The sequence below is a fragment of the Melanaphis sacchari genome, unplaced genomic scaffold, assembly GCF_002803265.2.
Source record: "Melanaphis sacchari strain LSU unplaced genomic scaffold, SCAv2.0 Contig10_pilon_pilon, whole genome shotgun sequence".
NCBI lineage: Eukaryota > Metazoa > Arthropoda > Insecta > Hemiptera > Aphididae > Melanaphis > Melanaphis sacchari.
The window spans coordinates 4,951,446-4,978,183 of NW_020270420.1; the positions used below are offsets into that span (position 1 = coordinate 4,951,446).

Genomic DNA, 26,738 nt, shown 5'->3' on the forward strand with positions numbered 1-26,738 from the left:
CGCTACTATTATACGTCATACACAATACTTTTGACAATGATGGAAGAGGTGCACTCGAACATAAATGTTTAACGTTCGCTGTTGTTACTGTTGTTGCAGATCGGAATAATTTACAAATATTTGTCCATCAAATCCGCTTTTATAGTCAACTTTTTGCTAAGTTCGGCACCACAATCAGCACCGCCAAATATTGTCCATAGTACGCTTTTCATTTTAAGTATAATGCGTCCCCGGGTTTTCACTGTTGAAATAAAAATCATGATTATTGAACTGTTATTGTTGTCCTGAAAACCTCCAGCCCGTGCGTTTAAACCACACAGTATTCGATCGAAATCATATACTGCCTCTAACAGGTACTACACATCGAGTACTGTATGGGAAATCATAAATAATGCCCATGGATCCATAATATAATTTTACATATTTATTTTATATCAGAGTAAACGATTAACGTACGAATTAAAAATCATTTTGATATGAACACTTATTTTTAAACAATAAATGATTAAAAAAAGATTTATACATCAATTATTAAAGTGACTCAATAATTATTGTTAATCAGAAAGTTATTAACCGAGTTATTTAATTTACCTGTAATAAATTTTGAAATATATTTTTGAGTAAGTAATTGAGTAGATTGAAAACAATGAATACTACTCAAGTTAATTATTAAAAGGTTATATATACAATATTATATAATATAATATAATATTTTATATTATATATGTACAATATCTGTACACGTCATATGATGATTTTATATTATTCTACAATATAACATAGTACACGCAATTTGATTAAAACAAAAAAATAAATAAATAAAAAAATAACAATACAATTTATATCGATAATTTTTAATTTTATTTATTATATTATAAAATTTAAAAACATTGTTGGCCATTATATTATATTATATATTTGTACAATAATAATTACTAAATAATTTTAACATATTACCCTTTAATTCATTTGATATTAATAAAATATCTATATTCTAAAAATGAAACCCATACTGATATAATAGTGAATTCTTCCGTGGTGAATTATACTTCGATGTATCTATATTAAATACTCAATATTATTATAGCATAAAACTTTCATTATATAAAATATAACTAATATTATAATGTTCGATTTTTTTATTGTTTATTAAAGTTTTATGAAAAATCTAAAAAAACTACATAAGTGTATATTTATAGTCAATACTTTGGAGTATATATCTTAAAATATTGTTCATAAATGTTTATTTTGACAAAAATGGTGTTATAAAATAAAACATTTATGTTTTAATGTTATTAAATACTTTTTAAATTTTAATTAAATACTTCAAATATTCAAGTGTTTATACAATATAAAATTACATTTTATGACATATCATAGAATCAATTGCTTCTAGACTAATTAATTGAATATATTCTCAATAATTTTATTATAAAAGTTTTTTTGTTTTATTTAGTTTGATGTTCTAGTAAAATACTTTCATAGTTGACTTATCTAATGTCATATTGGTTTATCAGTGAATGAGTCATCGATCGTATGATCGGTCAATTTATTATTCTGTTTCAGAAAGCACTGGTTCTTCCGGTGCACATGTCATATTATATGAGATAAATTCATCTGGTTCCGGTTCCGGAAATATAAATATCGGTTGATTCACGCGAAGAGTTTAGTATGAAATCTTTAACATCCATAGCTGTTGTAAACGGATCTGTACCTCTGTACTAGATAGCTGTTAAAGCATTTATTATAGTGAAAAATCGTTCTTAAAAACGAGTAAACCGTACCTACACCATATCACAATAACACGTGTCATTTTAAATTGTTATAAAATATTAGCGAACAGTTAAAAAGTGCTACAAGAACATAATACGCAACTGACACTATTAATTCTAGTTCAATACATTTTTGATATAGATTAGTATTAAAAACTTTACAAGGTATTTTCAGTCTTCACCATAGTTTGTACTTAATTTTTGATTATTTACATATGTTACCGATACTGTTTTATCTTAAACTATTAGGGCATGTGTTAATATATATATATATATATATAAAAATAAATAACATTTACCTAATAGACACGAATACGTTACTTGGAATGGAATGGGGATCAAAGTTTTACTTACACTTACTCCAAAATCCAAATTACATTTACTATTCACCACCCGTCTTAGCATAATATTGATTATGCATTGCATTTTTACGTAACACCCAGAATTAGTTACAGAAACACATAAAATGATAAGTAAACATTGATGTCAAAATTGCGTGATGTTAGTATATTTTGAGAGATTGCGTTATACGACTTATACCGGCATTTTCATGCATCGTATTTTGGCAGTACACGTCCCTCTCACCCCCCCCCCACGCTCCGCTCGCCGATCCCCACCGCGCACTCCCGCACCCCCCCCCCCCCCCCCCCCCCCCCCCCCCCACCGCAACACACTATATATTATTACGAGTATAATGTTATTTAACAGCACGTTAAACGAGTATAATAATTATAGTAGTTCAATTTTATAAAAATAATAATAATAATAAAATAAAATACCAAGTAAAATATTCAAATATATTTAACGTAGTTATTATTTATATGATATTTATTCTCCAGTTTTGGGGTGAAAGGTTAGGAGGTTACTAGTATACCTTTTTACCGGGCACTAACCGAATGAGCTGCACAACTGTATTTTAATCACTGCAGCGTATCATCGCCCCAATGGTGCATTTTATTTCCATTGCTAATATACTATTGAACTTTAAAAGGATCATTAAACGTGGTACACTGATGGTAATTATTCCCTTGGATTCGTTTAAACAAATGTTGTGTGGCAAGATACCCGGTGGTGGCGTTATTTATTGGAATCGAACTTGGCACGATCTACGGCCAGCAAACAAGCTGATCGACTTTGAAACAAACAACAACGAAAAAAATAAATAAATAGTATTATCAATCATATGATACTCACCCAACCTATTCTCTTTGTGGTTGAATTGGATAATAAATAACTACACTGCATTTTTGATCAGATCGTAAAATATGTACCTATCTATAAATATTGTGAAAATAATATAAGTCGTTATACGATTATTACGATATCTGTACGATTTAATTATAATTCGTCGTAGCAACAGCAAAACGAGTGCGACGGATGTTGTATTATAATTACAAGGTGTTCCACGAAAATGAAATAATTAATGTAGCGGACCGAAGCAGCAACCCCACGGCCACTTTAGATTAGTACAAATACTCAAGGGACATATTTTGTATAGATATTAATATCATAACAGACTACGGACGAAATGTTACAAAGGGTACGATATAATTTCATTATTATTAAAACTGTGCTAGTAAAAATACTTCTTTTTTAAACGTTTTTACCTCTTGAAATTATTTTAACTGTATTTAATATTATTTAGATCAATATAAATACTGCTAGATAATATTAAAAAAGAAACATATGCAAACTCCATTTGCTTTAGCATAAATTTCACTTAATAATAATCTCTAATTAAGAATAATGCATTTGGATTTGTTGTTATGATGATATGAATAAACATATAAATATATATTAAACAATATTATATATATTATAATAATAGCTTTTGATTATTCAATTTTATCGAAACAGATATAATATATGGATTTTTTTTCTAAGGTATAGTTTTGTATTATTCAATAAATTATATTGCATAACTAATTTGTTTAAACATTCTAAACCAGTATTCATTATATCATTTGACTTGTATAATTGACGTATGCCTAAACCTAAAATTACTTTTGGAACTTAGGCTTGCTACGTAAAGATACTTATCAGTTACTGAGTGTAAATGTTTGCACGATGTTATATTGACAATTTATTTTCGGTTAAACAAAGTAATACTTGCCACAACTTGTAGTTATTAAATTATGTTATATGTATTATTTTTTTTATGTAAAATATTTTAGCATTTGTATCAGACAAAGAGTAAGATATTTTCATAAGTTATTGGCCAAAATTGTTTTTTGAAACATGTATTTTAAATTATATTTATTCATAATTTGCACAATCTTAGATTAGTTGATGTATATTTGATATCATTAGTAACAGTTCTATTAGACTTAAATTATGAAATAATCAATGTACCTATAAAACTTTAAATAATAAACTATTTCTTATTTGTTTGATTTCCAAATTTCCAATCTAAAATAATGAATTTCAACCACTAAGGCTTTAATTAAATACTAACAAAACATTCGCATTATTATTTTACTGATCATATCAGCCATCTCATAGTTCAAATTTTTCATTGATATTTAATAAATAGTAAATGATTTTAGACTATGTTTTATAAAAAAACGTAATTAATAACACAACGTTATTTTGAATACATTTTTGAAATTTTAACTTCAGCCAGGTACTTTCTGATATTATATGTGGTAAGATATGGCAGTAAGAAACTAATTCATTCTATCAGAGTTGGTCAAAAACACAACGGGAAAATCCTGGATGGATCAAGAGTTTTCAGGTCGATCTCCTTGTATATGTATGACAATACAAAAAAATTTGGTGTAAAAACGAAAACGATTACACTAATGCAACTTTTGTCGGTCGTATATGAGCTATCATTCCAGCCATAATGTGCCCCAACCACAGCTACTCGTTTTAAATTATTATTATTAAACTTCCCGTTCTCAAACACCGTAAATCTTTTTTGTCAACACTGTCACCGTCACTAAGGTTTACTCACACGGCAGTGGTAAAACGTGAGACACAATTTTCGATTTCGAATATGGGTATACCACTTAACAGTGCTTTATCCGTTACCCCATCAACACAATATTATAAACCAATAATACGACAGATAAGTATTGTTATTATTGGCTCACGGAAAACGTGCGCGAATATAATATAATAATGATAATAATAATAATAATAATAAAATACAACCCATGTGAATGTATACAAATCCAACGTAGCGTCATAAATGTCAAAGTCAATTGTATGTCGTTATACTATTATTAGTTATAACTGTATAGGCTTGATAAAAAAGGGTTTTTATTAATTTCAAATCAAGTTTTAAATCGTTCAAACAGATCGGAAAATTCCCCAGATTTTGGGACATATTTCATTCCATAGCGCGATTGTAATGGCACGGCTTCACCGAATTGTATTTATGTCCGAAAAAATTCTCTTGTATACACCTATAATATGTGATTATATAGTCGGTCTCAGATGCATTTGTAATATTCCCAAAAAATATATTCAATAATAATCAGTTGTATACAGCAGATTATAATCATAGTCATTACATCGATTACAATTTAATATCATTGTTGTCTTAAGTTTGAAGTACAGTTTTATATTTTTAAAACTTTTTTTGTTGTAAAACTACTTGATCATTTTTAAATAAATATAAATATTTCCATTAATGATAGATGTCTTATTAAACTGTTATTACTTTATTATATTAAATTAAAAATTATAATACACCTAACAACTGGTTTATAGTTAATAAGTACCAGTATGAAATTAAAACCTATAGTTATCATTGTAGACGAAAAATGTATTTAATTCATACAGTAACCATAGAAAATAATAAGTGTCACGATAAAAAAATACTGTCAGTTAAAATAAATACGCAAAGCCAGCAATTATTGCCCTATGAATAATTCAATCGTTTTACTAATTATTATGCAATATAATTACATAATTAGTATTTAATAATTATATTTCTGTTATCATATCATTAAAAAGCGCATTAGTTACATGAATTATCAACAATAATATGTAAAATAAAAACACAATTATAAAAAAAAAATGAATGTTATCAAAACGTTTTTAATATTCTAAAGTGATTGATATCATAAATGAAAGAAATAAATTATTATTTCTATAGTACTAGTGTATTACTAAACAACTATTTATAATGTTGGTAAGAGAAAAATGTTTTATAAAGAAAAGTATGTGCTATATCAAAGTATGTCCATTAGTGATTCTACAAAAATATAGAAATCTATCTAAGAAAAAATTGTATATTGTTATTCATTAAATGCCAAATATTTGTTTAGGAACACGACATAACTTCAACATTTAGCAAATATTTCTGATTATAAAAAATAAGATAAATTTATCCTACAACAAACAAGTTAATGGTAATTTAGTTGTAGTTAATATAATTATATATATATATATATATATAGTTATATATAAATGCAAACACTGAAATAAAATTGTTCATAACGTGATTTTTTAATAATAAATAATATAAAATTTGACAAATATGTCAATTTTATTTGATGAACGAGTTTTGGTTTATAATACAAATGGAAATTATACTTCAGAAAAAAAAAAATATTACTCTAGTAAAATATTAAGACCCTTCATATCAAATAGCAAATATACCCCCAGGGATAGTATGTTTCGCCAAGTGGAAACCATAATATGAGACTGAGATCCTCACGATCTTGGAGAATGTGCAAAAAAAAAAATAGAATAAGTGATGCCCGTAATCAAGAAAAAACCAAAGCGCTAAGATTGTTGGCTATATTTATTGGCTTGGGAGATAAAAAATAAAAATATTGTAGAACAAGGGAATTGAATACCGGAAAAAAATCTGATATAGTCATATTGAACTCTTCTAGATATTTGTATAGTAAGATTTTGATATCTTGAAAAATTATATACTAAATTAAAATATACAGCGGGACTTGCAGTTCAAATAATCGAATTAATTTAAAAATAAAAATACTTTTATTTTCCATTTAGTTATTTAAGTTGTATGTGTAAAATGGATATTAATATTTACGGTGAATTCTAAATTTATAATACTCTAGAAAACTAATTTCTATGTAAAAATAATATGAAAATATTCTTTTTTTTTAAATTATTTTTATAAAACTATTATCAATTAAAAAAAAAAATCAACCATTTTTTTAACCGTTGAGTACCGTAATCGTTGTACATGTACACGTGCAGTAGGTATACCTTGTCATTGAGAATGTTATCGTGTTAGATGTGTTTAACTTAAGTAACAGATTTATTGTTTTTTTTTTTTTTATCATTATTATTATTTCTGATTATTTTAAAATATTAAGCTATTCTTAATTTTAACCTTCAAATAAGTAACTAGATACAATTTTCTTTTAGAAATTTGCCACATCATTTATGAGAACTTTTCTATTTAAAATTATCTTTATTATAAATAGCTATTTTAAAACAAATAAAAATATCTTCAATTATTGTTTTTATGAGTATTTAAATACACAAACTCCATAAACTAATATTAATGCGTATAAAATATTGGTTTTAACAAACAAAATGTTTTTTTCTTTTTATTTTTATTAATAAAAATGTTATGATTGAAAGTATATTATTTTTTATAGTATATTGGAAACTTTTACGACAATACAACTTCTTTTATAAAAAGTGATGCTCTTTTATCCATTTATTAGAGAATTAAACATAAAGATTCTTAATATGTTTTAAACATGGTAAACTTTTATTTTAAACGTTTAAATAATAAAGAATCATTTTATTTAAATCAAACAACTATTGTTCAATAACAAATATGCGACTGCTTATCAATTATTCAGTAATTGAATTATGTCTACAATCCATTAAAATTATTTATTCTTGTTCTTTTTTTCAAATTTATACACAAGTCTAATTCAAGATTATTTTAAGTATAAATATTTTCATTTAATTTATTTCATAAGTTTCAATTTTTGTGTATTAAGCGTCTTTTTTCTAAGGATGAATTTAGCCTTTGGCTATTATTTATAAATTGTATTTTTGTAATTAAATTTAATACATTTCTTCTTATTTTTTATTTCCAACACGACAGTATAATATGAATAAATGTATTATATATTTTTAACCAAGATAAACTAAAGAATATAAAACTGAAATAACTTTATAATTTTTCAGATATTATATCAATATTTCTATCTTTTTTTTACATACTACAAGGTTGTAATTAATTATTCATTAATTACAGATCATTTTTATTTTTGAATTGCATTATGATAGTAAAATATACTTTAATTATATAATAAAACAAATGTAAACTTTTTTCATAGTTAAATGTACTAGATTGTACATTTAACTATGATTACACAGCTGGTTTTCAATATTATAGTGTTCAAGTGGAATAAAACCATTTTTAATATTAAAAAAATTCAAATTAATGAAAAAAATAAATGTTATGACAGTATGAAGAGTATTGTTTGTATTATAAATTTTACATATCAATATTTTATTGAGATATGTATTTTTAGTAAAATTTATTGTTAGAACTAAGGCCAAAAGAAGTAAAACTATGTTTTTAAATAAAAGACAGTTTATAAACATTTATTTTTATTAAAAAATGTAACAAAAGATTCTAATGAAATATTTAAAATAAGTGAATAAAAAACGATTGAATTCAAAACAGCACTCAATTTACAGTGATGATTAAACTATTGTTTATGTAATTAATTTTTAGTTTCATAAATGTTTGCAATTATTAAAGAACTACGAAATTTAACATCGTTTTAACCTATAGAAAATAATAAAAATTCTTAAGTTTTCTACATCGATAAAAACTCGAATTAATTAAAAGCTAGTAGAGATATTGTTTTTATGAAAAAAAATCTAATTAAATATTATTATTAGTATTTTTATTTTTATAATATTAATTGGTTATATTTGAATATTATTTATTATTTTACATCATTGAATATTGTGTATTTTATAAGAATTAACTAAAATATAAAACAAAAAAAGTTTTGAAAATATTATAATTATTTTTTAAAAACAGAACAACTATTTACTCAAAATATTTTTGAACAAAATACAAATATAAAATTTTAATAGATAATATAAAAACAAAATAAATATTGTATCATAATTTTCTAAAATTGACACAGATATTAATGTGTATTTTAAATAGAAAAATTAAAAATAAACACAACAAATAGTTTATATTAATTAACAATAATAACTCAATAAGAATAAAATATAATTTTTTTGATTTTAAATATCTATTCAACCAGCTTCAAATAAAATTATAATGGTCGTTAAAAGTATTCATAATCAATTACAAAAATGTTCAGTATATTATGTTACATGATACAATGTTCTATTTAAGTTTTTACGTATCTATTTTTTTTCTTTTTCTTTTCTTTTTTTTTAATATATTACAAAATACATTTTAATCAAATTTAAAATTTAGTAAAGTGAAATAATATAACGGAATATTATTATTCTTATGAATATTATTAACGGAAAAATATTTTTCCACTTCTCTATATTCGTTTAAATTTGAAATATTTATAAGGTTTAACTTATGTCTTGTATTCGATCAAAAATCGATTTGTCTGCATACAAATTACAAATGGATAACTTTATATATTTATAATAATATGAATTAAATGCGAATGAAAATACTAAAATTGAAATATTTTATTTAATATTAAGTTTAAAATAAATTTACAATACATAATATCACTGATTTAGAACATAATACCTACACGCATTGGTGAAAATTGTAATTAATACATTTCAAAAGATTTTGAATAAATGTAGTTTTAAAGTTTGAGTTCAACAAAGTGTTGAACACGTTTATAAAACTACATATTTTAAGATTAAAATACTAACAGAAACAGAAAGTTCAATTATAAAATAATTTCCAATTTTGAAAAAATATATTAATGGTAGTATTCAAATATGTTGGTATGAGTAGTAACATGCAATATGCATGTCAGTAAAATATTATTCTTTTTTCATCCTCACAAATTTATGGAAAAGATTTATTTGTGTAATCTAGATTACTATCGTAATATGTAACCCAAAATTCATAAATGAATACCCATCTCTTAACCCTCTTTAGTGATGGGCCGTGTTTTGATATTCGGTACGGATATAAAATATTGCAACTGTAGATAGACAATTTCCAAAAATCATCACAATGTAATATATTATTCAGAAAAAATGGTAATCTATTCTTATCAGAAAATTTCGTCTTTATGTGTTGTTATTGATAAAATTCGAACAGTGAATATTATATATATCATATTTAAGTCACTATACATAATACTGTAGAATAATACGGATATTGTCATCATATATCACTAACACTCAGATATTTTTCTCATGATGATAAGTTGGTTATTTAATAACCATAAAAAAATTATATTTATAATTAAAAACTTTAAATCTAGTATATTAAATTCTTATATAAATACGTTAAAATTAAGAATTTTTAATTTTTTGTTACATCAAAATATTTTATTATCTTATTTATTTTTTATATTGTGTACATATGTAATATGTACACTTTTTAACCAAAAGTCTTAGTTACCTAAATAATATATAATATGTTATAATGTCTATTAATCCATTGAGTTAATATCTTATAAAGTAGGTATACAATTTTCTCAATGACGTACATGTATTACTAGTCGTGTTTGATCGTCTGGACCCATATTAACTCTATTTTAAACAAATAAATACATTTAAACGATTACATTAATATTACAGTGGAACCTTGATAACTCGAACTTCTATAAGTCGAATTTTCGATAACTTAAAAGAATGTCTTGGCCCCTACTATATAAAATATCATATGTGTAACCTCTGTAAGTCGAATTTTCGATAACTCGAGTTTATTTTTCGCCCCCAACCGATTCGAGTTATCGAGGTTCCACTGTATATTGTATGTAATATATAAAGCTGAAAGCACTATAATAAATTTAATGATATATGTAGCTGAATAAAAAGGGAACAGTTTAGTACATTATAATTTAAAAGTCTTATGTATATTGTGTGTGTATTACTACATCAATTTCGGTTTGAAAAACACAATTTATTGTTTAAAAATTAACGATCGTAATTCTAATAAAATATATTGAAAAAAAAAAAGAAAAAAAGATTACTAAATTTATTATTTATATTTTAGTGAATATTTGTTTTAACATTATCTTTAATATGCATAATATTAATAATTACTCATCTCATTAAAAAAAAAATGTATTATAATATACGATATAATGCAAAATACAAGAAAAATATATTATTTCTTAAGAAAATTATTTTTATAGAAATGTATTCATCAAATTAATCAATTTGTTGTGTATGCATTGCATTGAAAAATATTGATATTAATGTATTTTTCTATTCTCTAGAGTTATTCATTATATATTATATATATATTTTTTTTTATTTTTTAATTATCAAGAGTCTAATAAGTAATTTAAAATAATAAAGATTAAAGAGTATAATTTATTTCTTAAATTTCTGTACGTAATTCTTAGTTATAAAGTAAGAAATATATTTAATGCAAATATAACGAAAATAGATGTACCATACGTCATTTAATTATATAAAATGAGTAATTTATGTTATTTATAATAATTAAATTATTTTATCATGATTATTATTATTATTAAAATTAATTTTATATTTATAAATTTGACTTACTTTTCCATCAGCCTTGAATAATGATATTCCCCAAAAATAATAATACAGTTCTATAAAAGCTTTACTAGGGTCAGATATGTCACATCTCAAGATAAGACTGTATTTTATGAATTTAATACAATTGAAATAATTATTTAGACAAAAAAAAAAAGAATAATATTGTATTGCTTAGATATTTATTTTGTCTTTAAGACCGTTTTACATACCAATTTTAACAAAGAAAAAACAATATTACTAAAAATACAATAAACAAATACACTTCAATGAACGTTCACCACGATGCCAAATTATATTAAGTATCAACAATATAGAAAAAAAGCGGTAAATGGCAAACATAATGAAGAGTTAAATATTTGGAGTCAATCCAAGAGGATACTAAATCTAACAAAATCTGTTTAAAAATATTTACGATGCACTATCAGTTATTACTTTTTTTTCTTGGATATATTTTTCTTGTTCTTAAATTATTTATATGATTCCTCGATAATATTAATAACTTATACGTATTTAGAAATCTCACCATATTTAAATGTATGAATGCAAATTAATTTTATATTATTAAAATTAAACATAAAATAATGATATGAACATTTATATAATACTGTGAATTCTATGGTCTGTAATAAATCATATACACAAGTACACGATACTATGTCAAACATTAGCATTGCAATTTGTATGCTCGTATTTATTAATTCCTGACGCATTTTATAAATTAATATGTTTTAAAGAAAACATTTCTAATATTCATCACAGATTCTATTGACCACCATCACAATATTATATTCTACCTATATACAATATTTAATATGTGGATGTGTATCAAACAAAAGACGTATGCCAATAGCAGCATTTATAGTTGATTTAATATTATATTGCTCTTGAAACGTGATATGTAGTTGCATGAATCGTGATCAATAAAACACTGTTAAATTGGTTTCTGTGAAAGCAAAATGATGATGAAATTTTAATGAAGTTCTAAGAGCAAGAGAGCGGGATGTTGAAACGAGAACAGATATGTTTTCCAATCCAATTTCACGATAGTAATGATTAATTTGTCCGTCTACAAATCGTTTTTCCATTCCTGCTCCCTCTTAACGGACATTACCTCTTCAAATTTTCATTTTCGCTCTTGTCTCACCTTTTTATGTGATGTTAAATGGTTTCCCTAGAAATTGCGAGATCTACAACGGAAATACGGAAAATTGATTATAGCAATTCGAATAGACTATAAATTATAATTAATAATTTCATTACTTTTTAAGTGTATAACGACAATATTTCGAAATTTAATTATTAACACAATTATTCAATCTTTATTGCTTTGGAAAAAAAAAATACATCTAAATCATACAATACGGTGATATATAAAATGTATTAATGGATTCGAATTACATACTGATTCCAACAAATTTATTTTCTATATATATTTGTTTTATTTACATGCTTTGGTAATAAATCCAAAATATAAACTAAATTTTATATATGGGTTAATTAATTTGTACGATGCGAGGTGGCATTATTTTTATATAAATAATTATAACTCAGTACTAAATATTATTTTGTGTGAACTAGTCTACACATGTCTGCGCATGTTTACGTATTATAGAACAGGCGAACCAATAAATAATTCAAAATATGAATTAAGATTTATTTAGTAATGGACTATATTAATTATTTATATAAATATAATATATGAAATGCAAAATATGCAATTTACAAAATGTAACCTTTTTGAACTGACTCACTCTAAATTAATATAATCTTATTTCTTAATCATTAATATAGTTTGTTATTTAACAATCTAATATAAATTGTAATATTCAATAGATATAAGTATATACATCTGAGTATCTAACCTTGATTCTAAGTCAGCAAAAATACACCACGTTGAATAATAATACACCGTTTGTATAATATAATAAAATAAAAATCCGTAAATTTAAAAAAAAAAAATGGCAGAACAGCGACAACGCTTCATTAATAATAACGACTCATTTAGCCGTGCACACTAATGAAAACGCTGGTGAGTGGTGGTGGTTTTATCATTTATCGATAAAATTGGTGATCGATTAGATTATGATAATATATTTTGATAATTCGAATAGTATCCGACAATTTAGTATAATTTTATTGGTTTTTAAAATGTAAACGATAGTTTTCTTGAAATATCTGTTAAGTGTGTGGTATTTCACGTACACAGTATACTGTGCGTCAAAGTTGTCGACGCCGAAGAAAACCATTTTGACGATGACAAGTTCATTGGTACGGGAGATAAAATTATTAATATCAATGAGGAATGGGGAAACAGATCATTTGACTTTAGTGAGTATGCGAATGATGGTTTGATGAAATTGATGGATTACACCTATACTCGGAGAAATCCAAATCAATATTACACCTGACTCGTCCTTGCAAAGGTTATAATTTAAACCTACATTTAACATCAGTACGTCAAATTACTGTTTTCCCACTTCAAATTTCTCCATTACAAACAGGAATAGTGTCACAAACTCACAACAGTGAGTGCTCGAAGAAGTTAATATTAGTTATCAAGTTCAATTTGTATGATATAGTAAACGTGTATATCGATTGGATACGTTTGTCTATTTATAAATGATCATAATATATGAACAGGCACCTATCCATATTATAGTATAATTTCCTGCAAACGTACCTATGAATAATAGAACAATACACGATCATGTTTCGTATAATATAATTACTGTTAAATGTCATTGGACGTAATTATGTGCCGACCACGGTATGGGCAGATCCGACATGCGTGGTAACCGCAACCTTAATGCGGTACACGTGAACCCTCGTCAAATCTTAGAGAAGGGGAGTTGCGCGTCAGAGGTTTTGAGGTTAAGGGTGTGGGTGTGTTGGAATTAATGTGTTTAGCAAATAGCGAGTAAACGCATAGATGACAGTTGTTTCAATAATAATACGGTCGTGTGATGATACGAATAATATTTTTGTTGTTCATTGACGATTTTCTACAGCCTTATTCCTTCTACCTCGCAATTCGTGCTACACAACTTTAATACATTATTACTGATGAATATGTACTTAAATACATTCTGATAAATTAACATATTATTATATTTTTTGGGGGGGTTTGTATGCGTGGTTTATTAATATTAGATGTTTCGTACGATTTAGTATCACATACATACCATACATACGTTAAAGTGTGGATACGACAGCGCCTCTCCGTGTAAAGTTTTAAAAGTGACCTTCGTGGGAATTTAAAAATTATTATATCAATAATATTTAACTGGCTACTGTTTTTCTGAGACATAGAGAAACCGTATTTTCTACTACGGACTACTCACCAAACCGAATTTGATGTTTTGTCGCTTCCATCATTCGTGATTTATGCGGACGCACACGAATATAATATGACGTGATATATGATCGTCGAAAATACGGATATAATGTTATCGTTATCGTAACCGGAGAAATCATTCTTGTTTTGTTCAGTTATTCGTTTTCCAGTCAACGAGTACCACGAATGTTGTAAACGATAATAATATATTAGACAGAAAAAATAGTTCACTAAAACTAGTTAGGTTAGCTTTAAAATACGAATAGGTAGAACCTACCATTTACTGTCTCAAAAAAATGTCACATATTTTACAATTGTTTTTGTATTCTGCAAAAGTATTTTTTATTTCAAAAAATATTATAAAAATAAATAAATAATATATTTAAACATACAAAAAAACGTGAAATTAAAATTAATACAATAACATTAAAATCTAACTAAAAAAATACAATAAACAAAAGTTAATTACAGTGCGTAATGCGTTGTTTACACTTTTGAAGCTTAACGCATATTTGTTAAATGAATAGTAGGTAAATGATTGAACTGATTAAAATTAAAAAAAAAAAAAAAAAAAAATAAATAATTTCTACATATCACATGATATAATTTAATATAAATGTATTCAAAATAATATTTTTAATTAATAATTCAATTAATTTTAATTTGTGAATGTCATAATAATTATAATAAAAACCAATGAATTGGGAAATAAATAATTTTTACTTAAGTGATATAAAGTTGAGAAACACTATTATTTAATGTACATAGCCACAACTGTAAAATCGAGATTGTGCAATAATAACAAATTACTGTGGTTTTAAATGTGAAGTTAAATTAATTTGGAAACCACGCTTCAAATAAAAAATCCATATAGATTTTATGATTAAATACCTAAACTGCTGGTACCAAAGTGGTTAATATACTACTACTTTGAAATATTTAATTAGAATAATAATTTCTATTTCAATTAACCTTAGGTTATATTAAATACAATACAAATGTAGTGCATTTAGAGATATTAATAAATTAACTTAAATGTATGTATTTTATATATTCTCATGATAAGTTTACATTTTAGCACAACATCGACAACAAATAATAAATTCTTCAAAATAAAATCGTACGCTCATTGCTCATAGTAAATTATTGTATTTATATGGTGTAAAAATGGCATTATTTTTATTAATAATTTTTCTAAATTGTAATCAATCTTAGTTAAATTTGCTTATAAACTATCGATATTAGTTAGCTGCTTTTTTGTTTGTGTCCAAATTATAATTTATACACCAATGCTAAATATTATAATAATTGATTACATATGTTTGTTTTATAAAATTTAAAAACAATTATCTACAGTAAAATCAATAATTTTAAAAATACATTTAAATATTATTCCCAGATTTCCGTGTTCGGATATCATTAGTATAATAATTGTTACCTAAAGTTTTTTTTTTTTTTTTTTTTATACAATTTAGATTCCGATAGGAAATAATAAAGTGTACTAAATTTACAGTGAAATATGTTTTGTATTTTATTTTTGCGGCCTAATGAACTTTTATCAGTAGAAAATTTATCTGATCTTCAATTTTAAAAGAATTATTTGGAATAATATTAGATAAGAGAGTTAGGAAAGACTTTTTTTTTAAATAATTAGAAAAAATAAAAATAAAACATTAAAAAATGAGATATTGTACAATCATTTTTAAAAAATTCCTATAATTGTAAATATTTATAAAAAAATTCTCAATGTTTTTTTTTTTTTAAGTAATGAAGGTTTGATTTTCGGAAAAATTTGTTTAAATTTTCAATTATTTTTTAAGTCATAACCATATATCGTCTTCAGAATCATTTTTAATAGTATACAATAATTTATTATTTAATTCAAACTACCTATACCTTCTAAGTTAGAATCTCTAATTATAGTAATCTACTCAATGATAAGATGCACTTGACATGTACCATACAAAATAATTGTTACTTGTGATAACTATTATGAATCTTAATAAATTTGCGATTTTTAAATTTTAGAATGATTTAGGTAAATTGATTTCATTTAGACTCAAAAGACTCATTTTTGAATTATTGTATTGTCTCGTAAATAAAATTAATAGTAGGTATTCATTATTTTCTATAGTGGTATTTTAATATTGATTTAGTTATTTCCAAAATATCATTTCATCAATTTAGGTTTACAATAAAACGTGCTTTGGTTTTGGTATCAATCCAAAAAAATGAATATTTTATCTTACATAACAATTTATTACGAATCGATCAAAATAATAATATAGTCGGTTTATGAATATGAATTATATGATATTATCAATATTCAGTTTTTATAATAAAGATAAATCAATTAAGTGAAATCCAATCTCCTTTTATTACGAAATTTAAAAATCGAAAAAGCAAATAGGTGACACTTTCTTTTATCCAAATTATGAGTTGTTTTTGAATACTAACTTTATTTGACAAATAATTTATATTCTAACATACTGGTAAATATTATTTTATAGTAGTATTTCCTGTTTAAAAATAATTGTATTTTTAATACAAAATAAATAATAATATTTTATCGTCAAACCCACAAATAATACATGTTAAGCTTACTTACCAGTAAAGCATGGATTTCTATGTAATCGCATTTTTTTTTCCTTTTTAATTTTTTTTATTTAATTTGAATCTAATAGTGAATTTTTTTTCGTATTTTTCATAGTAAATGGTTATTGTATATTTTTGTTTATTTTTACAAAATTCAAAATTATTTGCATATTAAAACGAACATTTTTCATTCAATTTAATTGATTTAATTATTTTAAGTTTTTTGATTTGTATATTTAAAAAAAAAAAAAATGTTCTTGCATATTTGTTGCATATTTTTGTGACTTTTACTGCATGTCATATTTTAATACTTTTTTGTGTATAAAAACGTGTTCTAATTGTCAGCTATAGCAAATAAATAAATAGTTACGCATACAACATAAAGTTATAGAAGCATTAACCAAAAATTCATACCATAGGCTTAGAAATTTAAAAACTTTAATCATATAATTGATAAAAAAATCTTAACCTATCATCTTTCAAATGAATAACATTTTATTCGTTGCATGATAAAATAAATTAAAAGGAATATTAAAGTTAGTGAACTACAAAAAAAAAAAAAAAAACTATAGTAAAAAAATAAAACAAAAAGAATTTACCAGTCATTGCTTGAAAAAAATGTGAATGCTACACCATAGCCCTTGGGTTATTATTATTATTATTATTATTTTTTTTTTTAATTACTGCCAATTAGTCGTTTTACTATACTACTGGCATGTGGTGTGTTGAGCTTTGTAATTATTATGATGATGGAAGCGTCCCATAGAGGTAAACAATGTGACCTCGCGAAAAAAAAAAATTGTTTTTTGATTAATTCAACAGTGTATTAAGGATAATAAATAATATTAACCATTAAATATTTGTTATTTATACTAGCTACAAATGCTTATTAGTGAAGTTCTTTATTTTAATGATTTTTTAAATATTGTTAATAAGTGTATTATATAATAGATTTTGATTTAATATAATATATGTACATAGATATACATCAACGATCAATTAATATACTTAATGTCAATAGAGTAAAATCAAATTTGATTTTCATGTAATATTTTTGTTGTTAAACCTTAAACATGAAATTTGCATATACACTTTAAACTAAAAAAATGTTATAAACATAATAATGGTCAATTATAATATTGTATATTGTTATTAGTTTGTTTCATATTTATTAATGTGATAAGTAAAGACCGGATTTTTGTGCAGCTAAAATCTAAAAAAATGTGCAATTAAAATGTTAAAATGTGCAAAACCGTGCAAAAACATAATTTTCATTATAGATACTTCAAATATTAATTTTAATAAGTAATAACTAATAACTGACTTTACAATATTCAATTAAAATAATAATAAACTGACAATATGTATATAACTTACTTTACAATATTTGATTAAAATTTATAATCATGTACATTTCCAAGTTTTTTTCTTTAAAATTATGTCTTCTGTCACTTAATATATGTTTTGGGCATTGTTTGTAGCAGCTTATAATAGCAGGATCTTCTTTTAAATTCACATAATTTCCATTTATTGAATTGTTGTACAGTTTTAAAATTTTGTATCCGGGATTTTTATCAAATACTGATTTGAATTTTTCATATAGTTTTTGCACCTCTTCATTTTCAATTGTCTTAAGCCCATCTCTTACTGTTTCAACTACATTTATTTGATAATTTAAAATTGAATTTAATTCGTATTATATCGTTATATATATATATATATTTATATATAATTATATTGTTAGATATAAAAGTCCAATACTTTGTAAAACAACATAATATAATAAAAATAATACAAAAATATTTATACAAAAGTACATTTTTGTAAAAAAAAACCTGTAACGTGCAATTTTGTGCAACATAAAACTTGCTTAAATTAATCTACATCTCTTGGTTTGGATTTGTAGCTTGTTTCTATTGAATTTAGAACACGCCATAAAAAGATGCAATTGCACGGGAATCCGGTCTTTAGTGATAAGGTTGCTACTAGCTTGAAACATAATATTATGCAAGAATATTTTTGTGTGAAAGTAATAGAAATATTCAATATATTGTGTATTATATTACTTAGTACAAATACCTTTGAGCATAGTTTAAAAAACATTTATCCTTTCCAATCGAAGTAATTTATTTTACACCTTTAACTTATTGATGTGAGTTTTCTTAAGTATAGTTTGATTTTGAATTATATTTCCTTTAGTTTTAGAGATTATTATTTTTCTTTAAAGTGTGATTTCAATACAGGCTTAAAAAATTTAAAAAAAAAGTATAAATTAGGATACATAAAAAAATATACATAATTAGTAATGTAATATAAATAAAAAAATAAATAATTTCTGTTAAAAATAAAATATACATTATATTATATCATAAGATTAAATATATATAAATATATCAATGTTAATGACATTCTATGTGTAGGGAATTTTGGTACTAACAAATGGCCAATAATATTAATTTATCAATTTAATAGTGTTAATTTAATAACTAACAGTTACAGTAATATGTTATTGTGTTAACTATGCTATAAAATTGACATACGATATCATTCGATTTTTAATTTTTTGTATTTTATAATATTGACTTTCAATACAATATACATAAAAACATGTATATGATACCTATATTATGTATATTGCAATTTCGACATTTTTGTTATAATTTACAACATTTCAAATGCATAACTTGCCTGTAAATAGGATATATTTCAATAAATTTATAGTAGAACTAACATTATTAAATATTACTTATACATTATTATTTTATAATCTTATTTAATTTAAGTACCTATTACATAATACATAATGCATTAATATAATATATACATACAGAGATATGTATATAAGTGTCAAAAGTTATTTGAAAATAAACATAGAAGAATTAGGTATATTATAAAAATATATTTATTATTAAAACAATTTTTCTATTATTTTTTGCAAGCTTAATGGTTACATGCTGTCATTTCAGTAAAAATCATTCTAGTGACGATTATAGACATTACAGTGATTCATAAAAAGAAATATCATATATTATTACATTAAAGTTATAGCAAGTTTAGAGTGACATGACTGCAATATTTCCTGCCAACCTGCTATAAATAACTTGAAAAGAGCTGCTTGTATGTTAAACTATTTTTGTAGATTTATGGGCAAGCAATATATTATGATTTTTTATTTTTTATTATACTGCAGCTAAATCACTTTATTTCTATGTGTCTACTATGCATTATTTAAGGTACATTTTACATTTAATAGTTTATACATTTTCTAAACTCTTAAATAATTTAAACATTTTAAAGAAAATACATAATATTTATTACGAAAAGTGTATCATGTAAATTCAATCTTTTCCATCACGATATTTAGTGTATGACGCTTATATTTAATATTTAGATAATATGCGTATCGGTTATTACTTTTTATCCAATTACAAAACCAATATATCTAAAAATCCATTAATGAATATTTACATGATAAACATAGAAAATATAAAGCACACACGGGTGGCCAATTAAATTACAAAATTCAACTTAAACACTATTTATAACAACAATTTGACTGATTTACTATGTACGTTTTTCACAATGATTTACGCATGTGATATCGTATACTTTTATAACTAAGATATACAATGTTTACAGGTTATATTAAATAAACAAAAACTTCAAACTTTATCGTAACTAATAATTATGTACAATAATTATAGATTAACGTGTAAGCATTAAACAATAATTTATGATAAACATCTTATTATTAAAAACTAAATTTTAGAGTATTATAATAATTTATTTCATTGAATTATGCTAATAAGAACGTCAACAATTACAATTAAAAAATAACATTAAATTTTTGTTGCATATTATTGCGTATTAAATTAATACAAGAATACAAAATATCACGCTCGGTGTGAATTATATTTTAAAATATAAATAAATAATTAGGGAGAAAAATTTCAACCACATAATGGCACATTTTATTTAAAACCATACTTAATTATTTTACTATAAAACCTAAATAGTTATTTTTTATCATTACGTTATATATTGATAACAAATTTAGATACCAACATCCAATTCAATGTATTTTCAATTATATAGTTAGACTTATTTTAATATATTTTTTTATCATCTTTTTGTTAAATAAACTACTGTAGAAGAAAATAATAAAATATTTAACCTCATAGTTAATATGGTTCAATAAAATCTATATTTATGTTTCTCAATCATATTATTATGAAAGATATTATTATTTTTTTATTGAAATATGTAGTATAATATTACACCTAATATACAAGTGATCAGTTTGATAATAATCGTCATCATATGCTATAAAATAATGTTATATGCACTTTTATTTTTAACAATATATCACAGCAATCGCAATGCTAAATAATAATAATATATAGTTGTCCCGAAATTTCTAATACGCCAAAATAATCAATGTAATTCTTATTTTTTTTAAATACTCGTCTAAAATTATCATTGATATCAATTTAATTGTTTTTATAATTGTATAACATAGATTTAGATTAATTACTTACAAATAACGACATTCTAAGTGTATGATAAAATATTGCATTTGAGGTTATTTTCTTAGTTTCTAAATTTTAATGGAATAATGATTTGTAAAACTCTCTTAACTTTACACTAAAAATATTTTGAAATACTATATTCATATATTTTTTTTCATTATTATAAATTACTATTTGGAAAACTCTTACTTCTTTTCACTTACTTCGATTCTCATAAAAACTTGAATGGTACTGCTCGGACATTTTTCCATAGATTAATTGATAACACTTATGTTAATTCAGGATGCCAATTAATACATTATACGATGAAACAATATAACAAAGAAACTCAATGATATATTAATTTATGACGATATTTCTAATCCAAACAAAAGTTAATTCCGGGAAAATGAATCGATTGAGCCTACGCGTATTTTCGTAATGAAGTAAGATTTTTTTTATTTCTTTTCCATCCCCATTCAAACTGAGCTGAAAATGTCTTCTAAAATGAAATTGGTTTTGACGTTGTTTGATTGAATTCCATTTAAACAAAGAAAGTATAGTGAGACAATTAACGGTGGATGCTTTAAATTCAATTACTTCGTTTATAATTTATAAATCGGAATAAAAAAATTAGACAATATTTTTATGTTTTAAAATACAATACACTTAAACTTCGATTTTTTTTTTATGTAAAAATATAATGTTATAGAAATAAACAATAGCATTCTTATTTGGTTTAAACAGTACTTTATAATTTAAAATATGTTATTGATTAATATTATATTAATTATTCATTAATCATTTAATTTGAATATTTAATTATTACAAAAGAACATTCATGAACATGCTTCTATAAGTTTTATAGTTAAATATTTAACAGGTTGAATAGTTACATACATAAAAAAAGCTCGTATACTAGTGTTATTAGAGATCCCATGTTAAATCATATCAAAATATTAAACATTAATAATTAAGCCCATTATTACAATGATATTATACATAAAAATATTTTTAGCCAAATAATTTTCTTTCTAAATTTAAATCTTATTATTATTATTATTATTTACTATAGCTATCAAACCTTTACCATTTAATAATATGATACGATGAACAAAAAATAATAATCATGATTTTAAAGATATATCATTAGATGAAAATCTTATCAAAAAAAGGTATATTAATGTATAGCATACATCTTAGACTGATATTTTAATATTTATCAAACAAGAAGAAGTTTTTTATAATCTAGATTTTGTCAAATTTAATATCTTAGGTTATTTTTAAATTTAATATATTTATGTATTAATGAAAATATATTTTTTTTTTTATATAGAAAAGCGAGAAATATCCAGTCCAAAAAGTAAAAATGGACAACCAGGAGGAACTGGTCACTCAGAATGGCAACAATTATGGTATTCAAGCGTCGATGAGTTTCAAAAGCTCACGGAGCCACTTTTGGACAATACCACTGAAACTAACCTCACCGTCCCGTTAGGTAGCACAGCTTACCTTCATTGTCGTGTTAGAAATTTGGGAGAGCGAACGGTAAGCATAGTTTAATGCAAGAAATGCATGTGCATGCGTTCACTTAACATTTAATTAATTAATTATTAAAAGTTATACCGTTTTTATTGGGATAATTCAATAATGGTGGAGATCACTCACTTCACATACTGGTTATAAATCAATATTAAAAGAAGTTTTTAGGTAAATTTATATATTGTTATAATATAATATATTGCTTAATAATAACAATAATAATAATTTTCGTAATTTCACGGTAATTTTTATCATATTTTTTAAATTATATAATTTTTTGCCTATTAGTTATGCATTTTTTTTTAAATATATTAAAAAAAAAAAAAATAATAATAAGAAGTACAATTACATTCAAGTAATTGGCTTACTAATCTATTAATTATAAATATTTACTGTGATCAACATGATCTCAAATTTAATCAAGTACATAAATAATAATTGATCAATGTGTAAAAAAAAGAACACTGTTTGGAAATTATAACATATATCAATGAAAGTAATTGTTTGTTATTCGCTTGAAATACTATTTGATTAGCTATATATTTATAATACTAGATGTGTTAAAAAAATTGGCTAAGTGTGTTTTTATTAAATTTAAAAATAAATACAATTTATGATTTTTTGATTTTTTGATTTTTAGATTTACAAATTTATTTAAATTTTAAGGGAAATTCTCTCTCAGAAATGCATTCAGTAATATGATCAGTAGATCTTAATCAACCGTTATAACAAAGGTTTAGTTTTTTCAATGGCCATTTTACTAACCCAATAATAATACAATTAAATATTTTACTTATTTTATAACTTAAATAATTATGTAGAAAATTACATACAAGGATATGAGTTTATCTACTTTTATGAGATAGTCATATAAATTTTATACTATTTTGTTTATTATTGTGGTTAAACATTTATATTATTGTATTAATATACGCAGCATTAATTAGATCTTTATTGAATCCAAAAATACACTTGTGTTGGTGTTAAAAATGTTCTTTAGCATACAAATAAGCATCCTATTATACGAAAAACGTATGAATAAATAATCAAAAAATTTTAAAGGTTAAAATAATAGTAATTTGTGATAATTATAATAACAATAGTTTAGGATTGAATGGACTTAAAATAAAAATAAATAATATTTAATATAATAAAATAATTGTTCAATATAAAATTATAGTATAAAATTGTCTTGAACTACTAATATATAATATTAACAGTCTACTTCCACCTCGTTCAAATAAAAACATTTATTACTACCGATAATCTACTCAATAATATATAACTCTACTTATTGTCATTTATAATATTTAAGTAGTTTTATTATTTTAATTTGTGCACAGTCATAATTTTATATTATAAATAACTTAATATTATTGAAATCACAAAAAATTAATATAGTATTAATTAATAAAACTAAATAATTGTTTATTATAAGAATTGAGTAGTTATATATAACTAAAGGCTAAAAAAATGACTATATTAATTAAAATAATTTGTAAACATTATATTTGAGCACATACAATATATTTCTGAATGTGGCTACAATGTATAATAATACAAAATAATATAATAACAAATTTACCTAATTAAACAGCTTAAGTGTTGTTTCATTTGCAGATAACATCATAAGACACTATACGCATTAAACTTACATTTGCGTAATTCACATGGTAAAATTATATCGTTTCTACTTGGTGAAGTTCTATAATCAAAAATGACAAATAAATTGGTTCACTTAAGAATAATATCATCTTATAATGACTGATAAAAAATAATATAATATAATGCATAATATGTTCATTAAACCATTAAAACTATATCAATTCAAATATAATTAGCAACTGATTGTTTTGTCATTAATTACGATAACACATTATCACGTCATAGTTTTTTATACTAAATACTGGTACTAATAATTATTTAAAATTAGCTAATAAAACAATTATAATGACAATATTATTACCAGATAATAGTATGTACTTAATTAGTTTAATACACTTTGATTATAAATTATTTTGTATCATATATTTAGGAAATTGGTAGAATATAATATACTTAATTAAATTATTTGAGTAGGTACAGAGTTATATATAGATATATATATATTTATATAAGTTTGTTACTTTGATTAATTATTTTTTTTTTTAATATGCAATAAAAATTTTTAAGTAGTAGCATTTTTTTAAATACAATTTTAGAGATGGTACTTTGAAATTGGCCATTATTGGAATTGTTCAATAGTTTAAAAAATAATTACAAATTACAAATCAATGTAGAATTTTCGTAGTAATGTTTGGTATGCTTTTATGAATGCTAAAATAAAATCATCAAAGACTTCTGATTTTGAGTTATGGTTCATAGAATAAAAATATTATACTTATAAATAATAAGTAAACTATAATAATATTATTATATATTATTTTAACTTCATTATTAAAAAATATTTAGAAATTATGGGATAAATATTAACATAATTGATTATATTAATATGCAAAATATTGCATAAATATTGGGTATAAAAATTCATAGAATTAATTTTGACGAGAGTTTTATATAAAAATAAAAAAATATGGTGTATGCTGAAGCTTTTTAAAGAAAAAAAATCGTCACAACATACATGGTATATTATACAATATACCAACAATTTTAAAAGCACAGATTAAAATTAGAAAATTAATTTACTGTGTATTATGGAGGAACCAATATTAAAAAGATTAAATTTAATTGAGTATTAATCTATCTAAAGCTTGATACAAATATAAAAAATCTATGTCCTTTCAAATAAAAATAATAGGTATCTCAAATTACTAACGTATATACCCACATTAAAAGAATAATTCTTAAAATTAAAATATATTGTAATTTAATAATTAGTGATTTAAATTTTGAAACTTTTTCTTTTATTTATTATATTTGATTGATAATAATTGAAGTTTTTAATATTCAAACTAATATTATTTTTAAAATGGAACAAATTCATTTTTAGAGCTTAAACATAGTTCTTGTGAATCTGTTTAATATAAGATCTTACTAAGTACATTTAGTTAATTAATATATTCATTTTACACTATACAAAATGTTACAAATATTATTGGTACATTAGTGATACAATGTATAATGTGTGACAATTAAATGTAAGTATGTAATAGGAAAACTAATATAAAATAAAATAATTTTAAGTAAAATAGCAAGATAGCAAAATACTAAATTAAATAATTAACTTTTATTAAAAAAAAAAATAAATATATATATATATTCAATTTCTTATAATGAATAATTATTAAACGGAGACATTTTTATACTTTAAATTATAACCAAAAT

General features: G+C 23.1%; 1 protein-coding gene across 3 annotated transcripts in view; it reads left to right on the forward strand.

Moving 5' to 3' along the window:
* The window catches only part of LOC112603605 (hemicentin-2-like), a 289,646-nt gene that overhangs the window by 217,884 nt on the left and 45,024 nt on the right, over positions 1–26,738 (forward strand). For all 3 annotated transcript variants that reach the window (XM_025352266.1, XM_025352265.1, XM_025352267.1), the window contains one exon: positions 23,209–23,420. In XM_025352266.1, the coding sequence (XP_025208051.1) occupies positions 23,209–23,420 (212 nt within the window). The remainder of the gene's footprint in view (positions 1–23,208; positions 23,421–26,738) is intronic.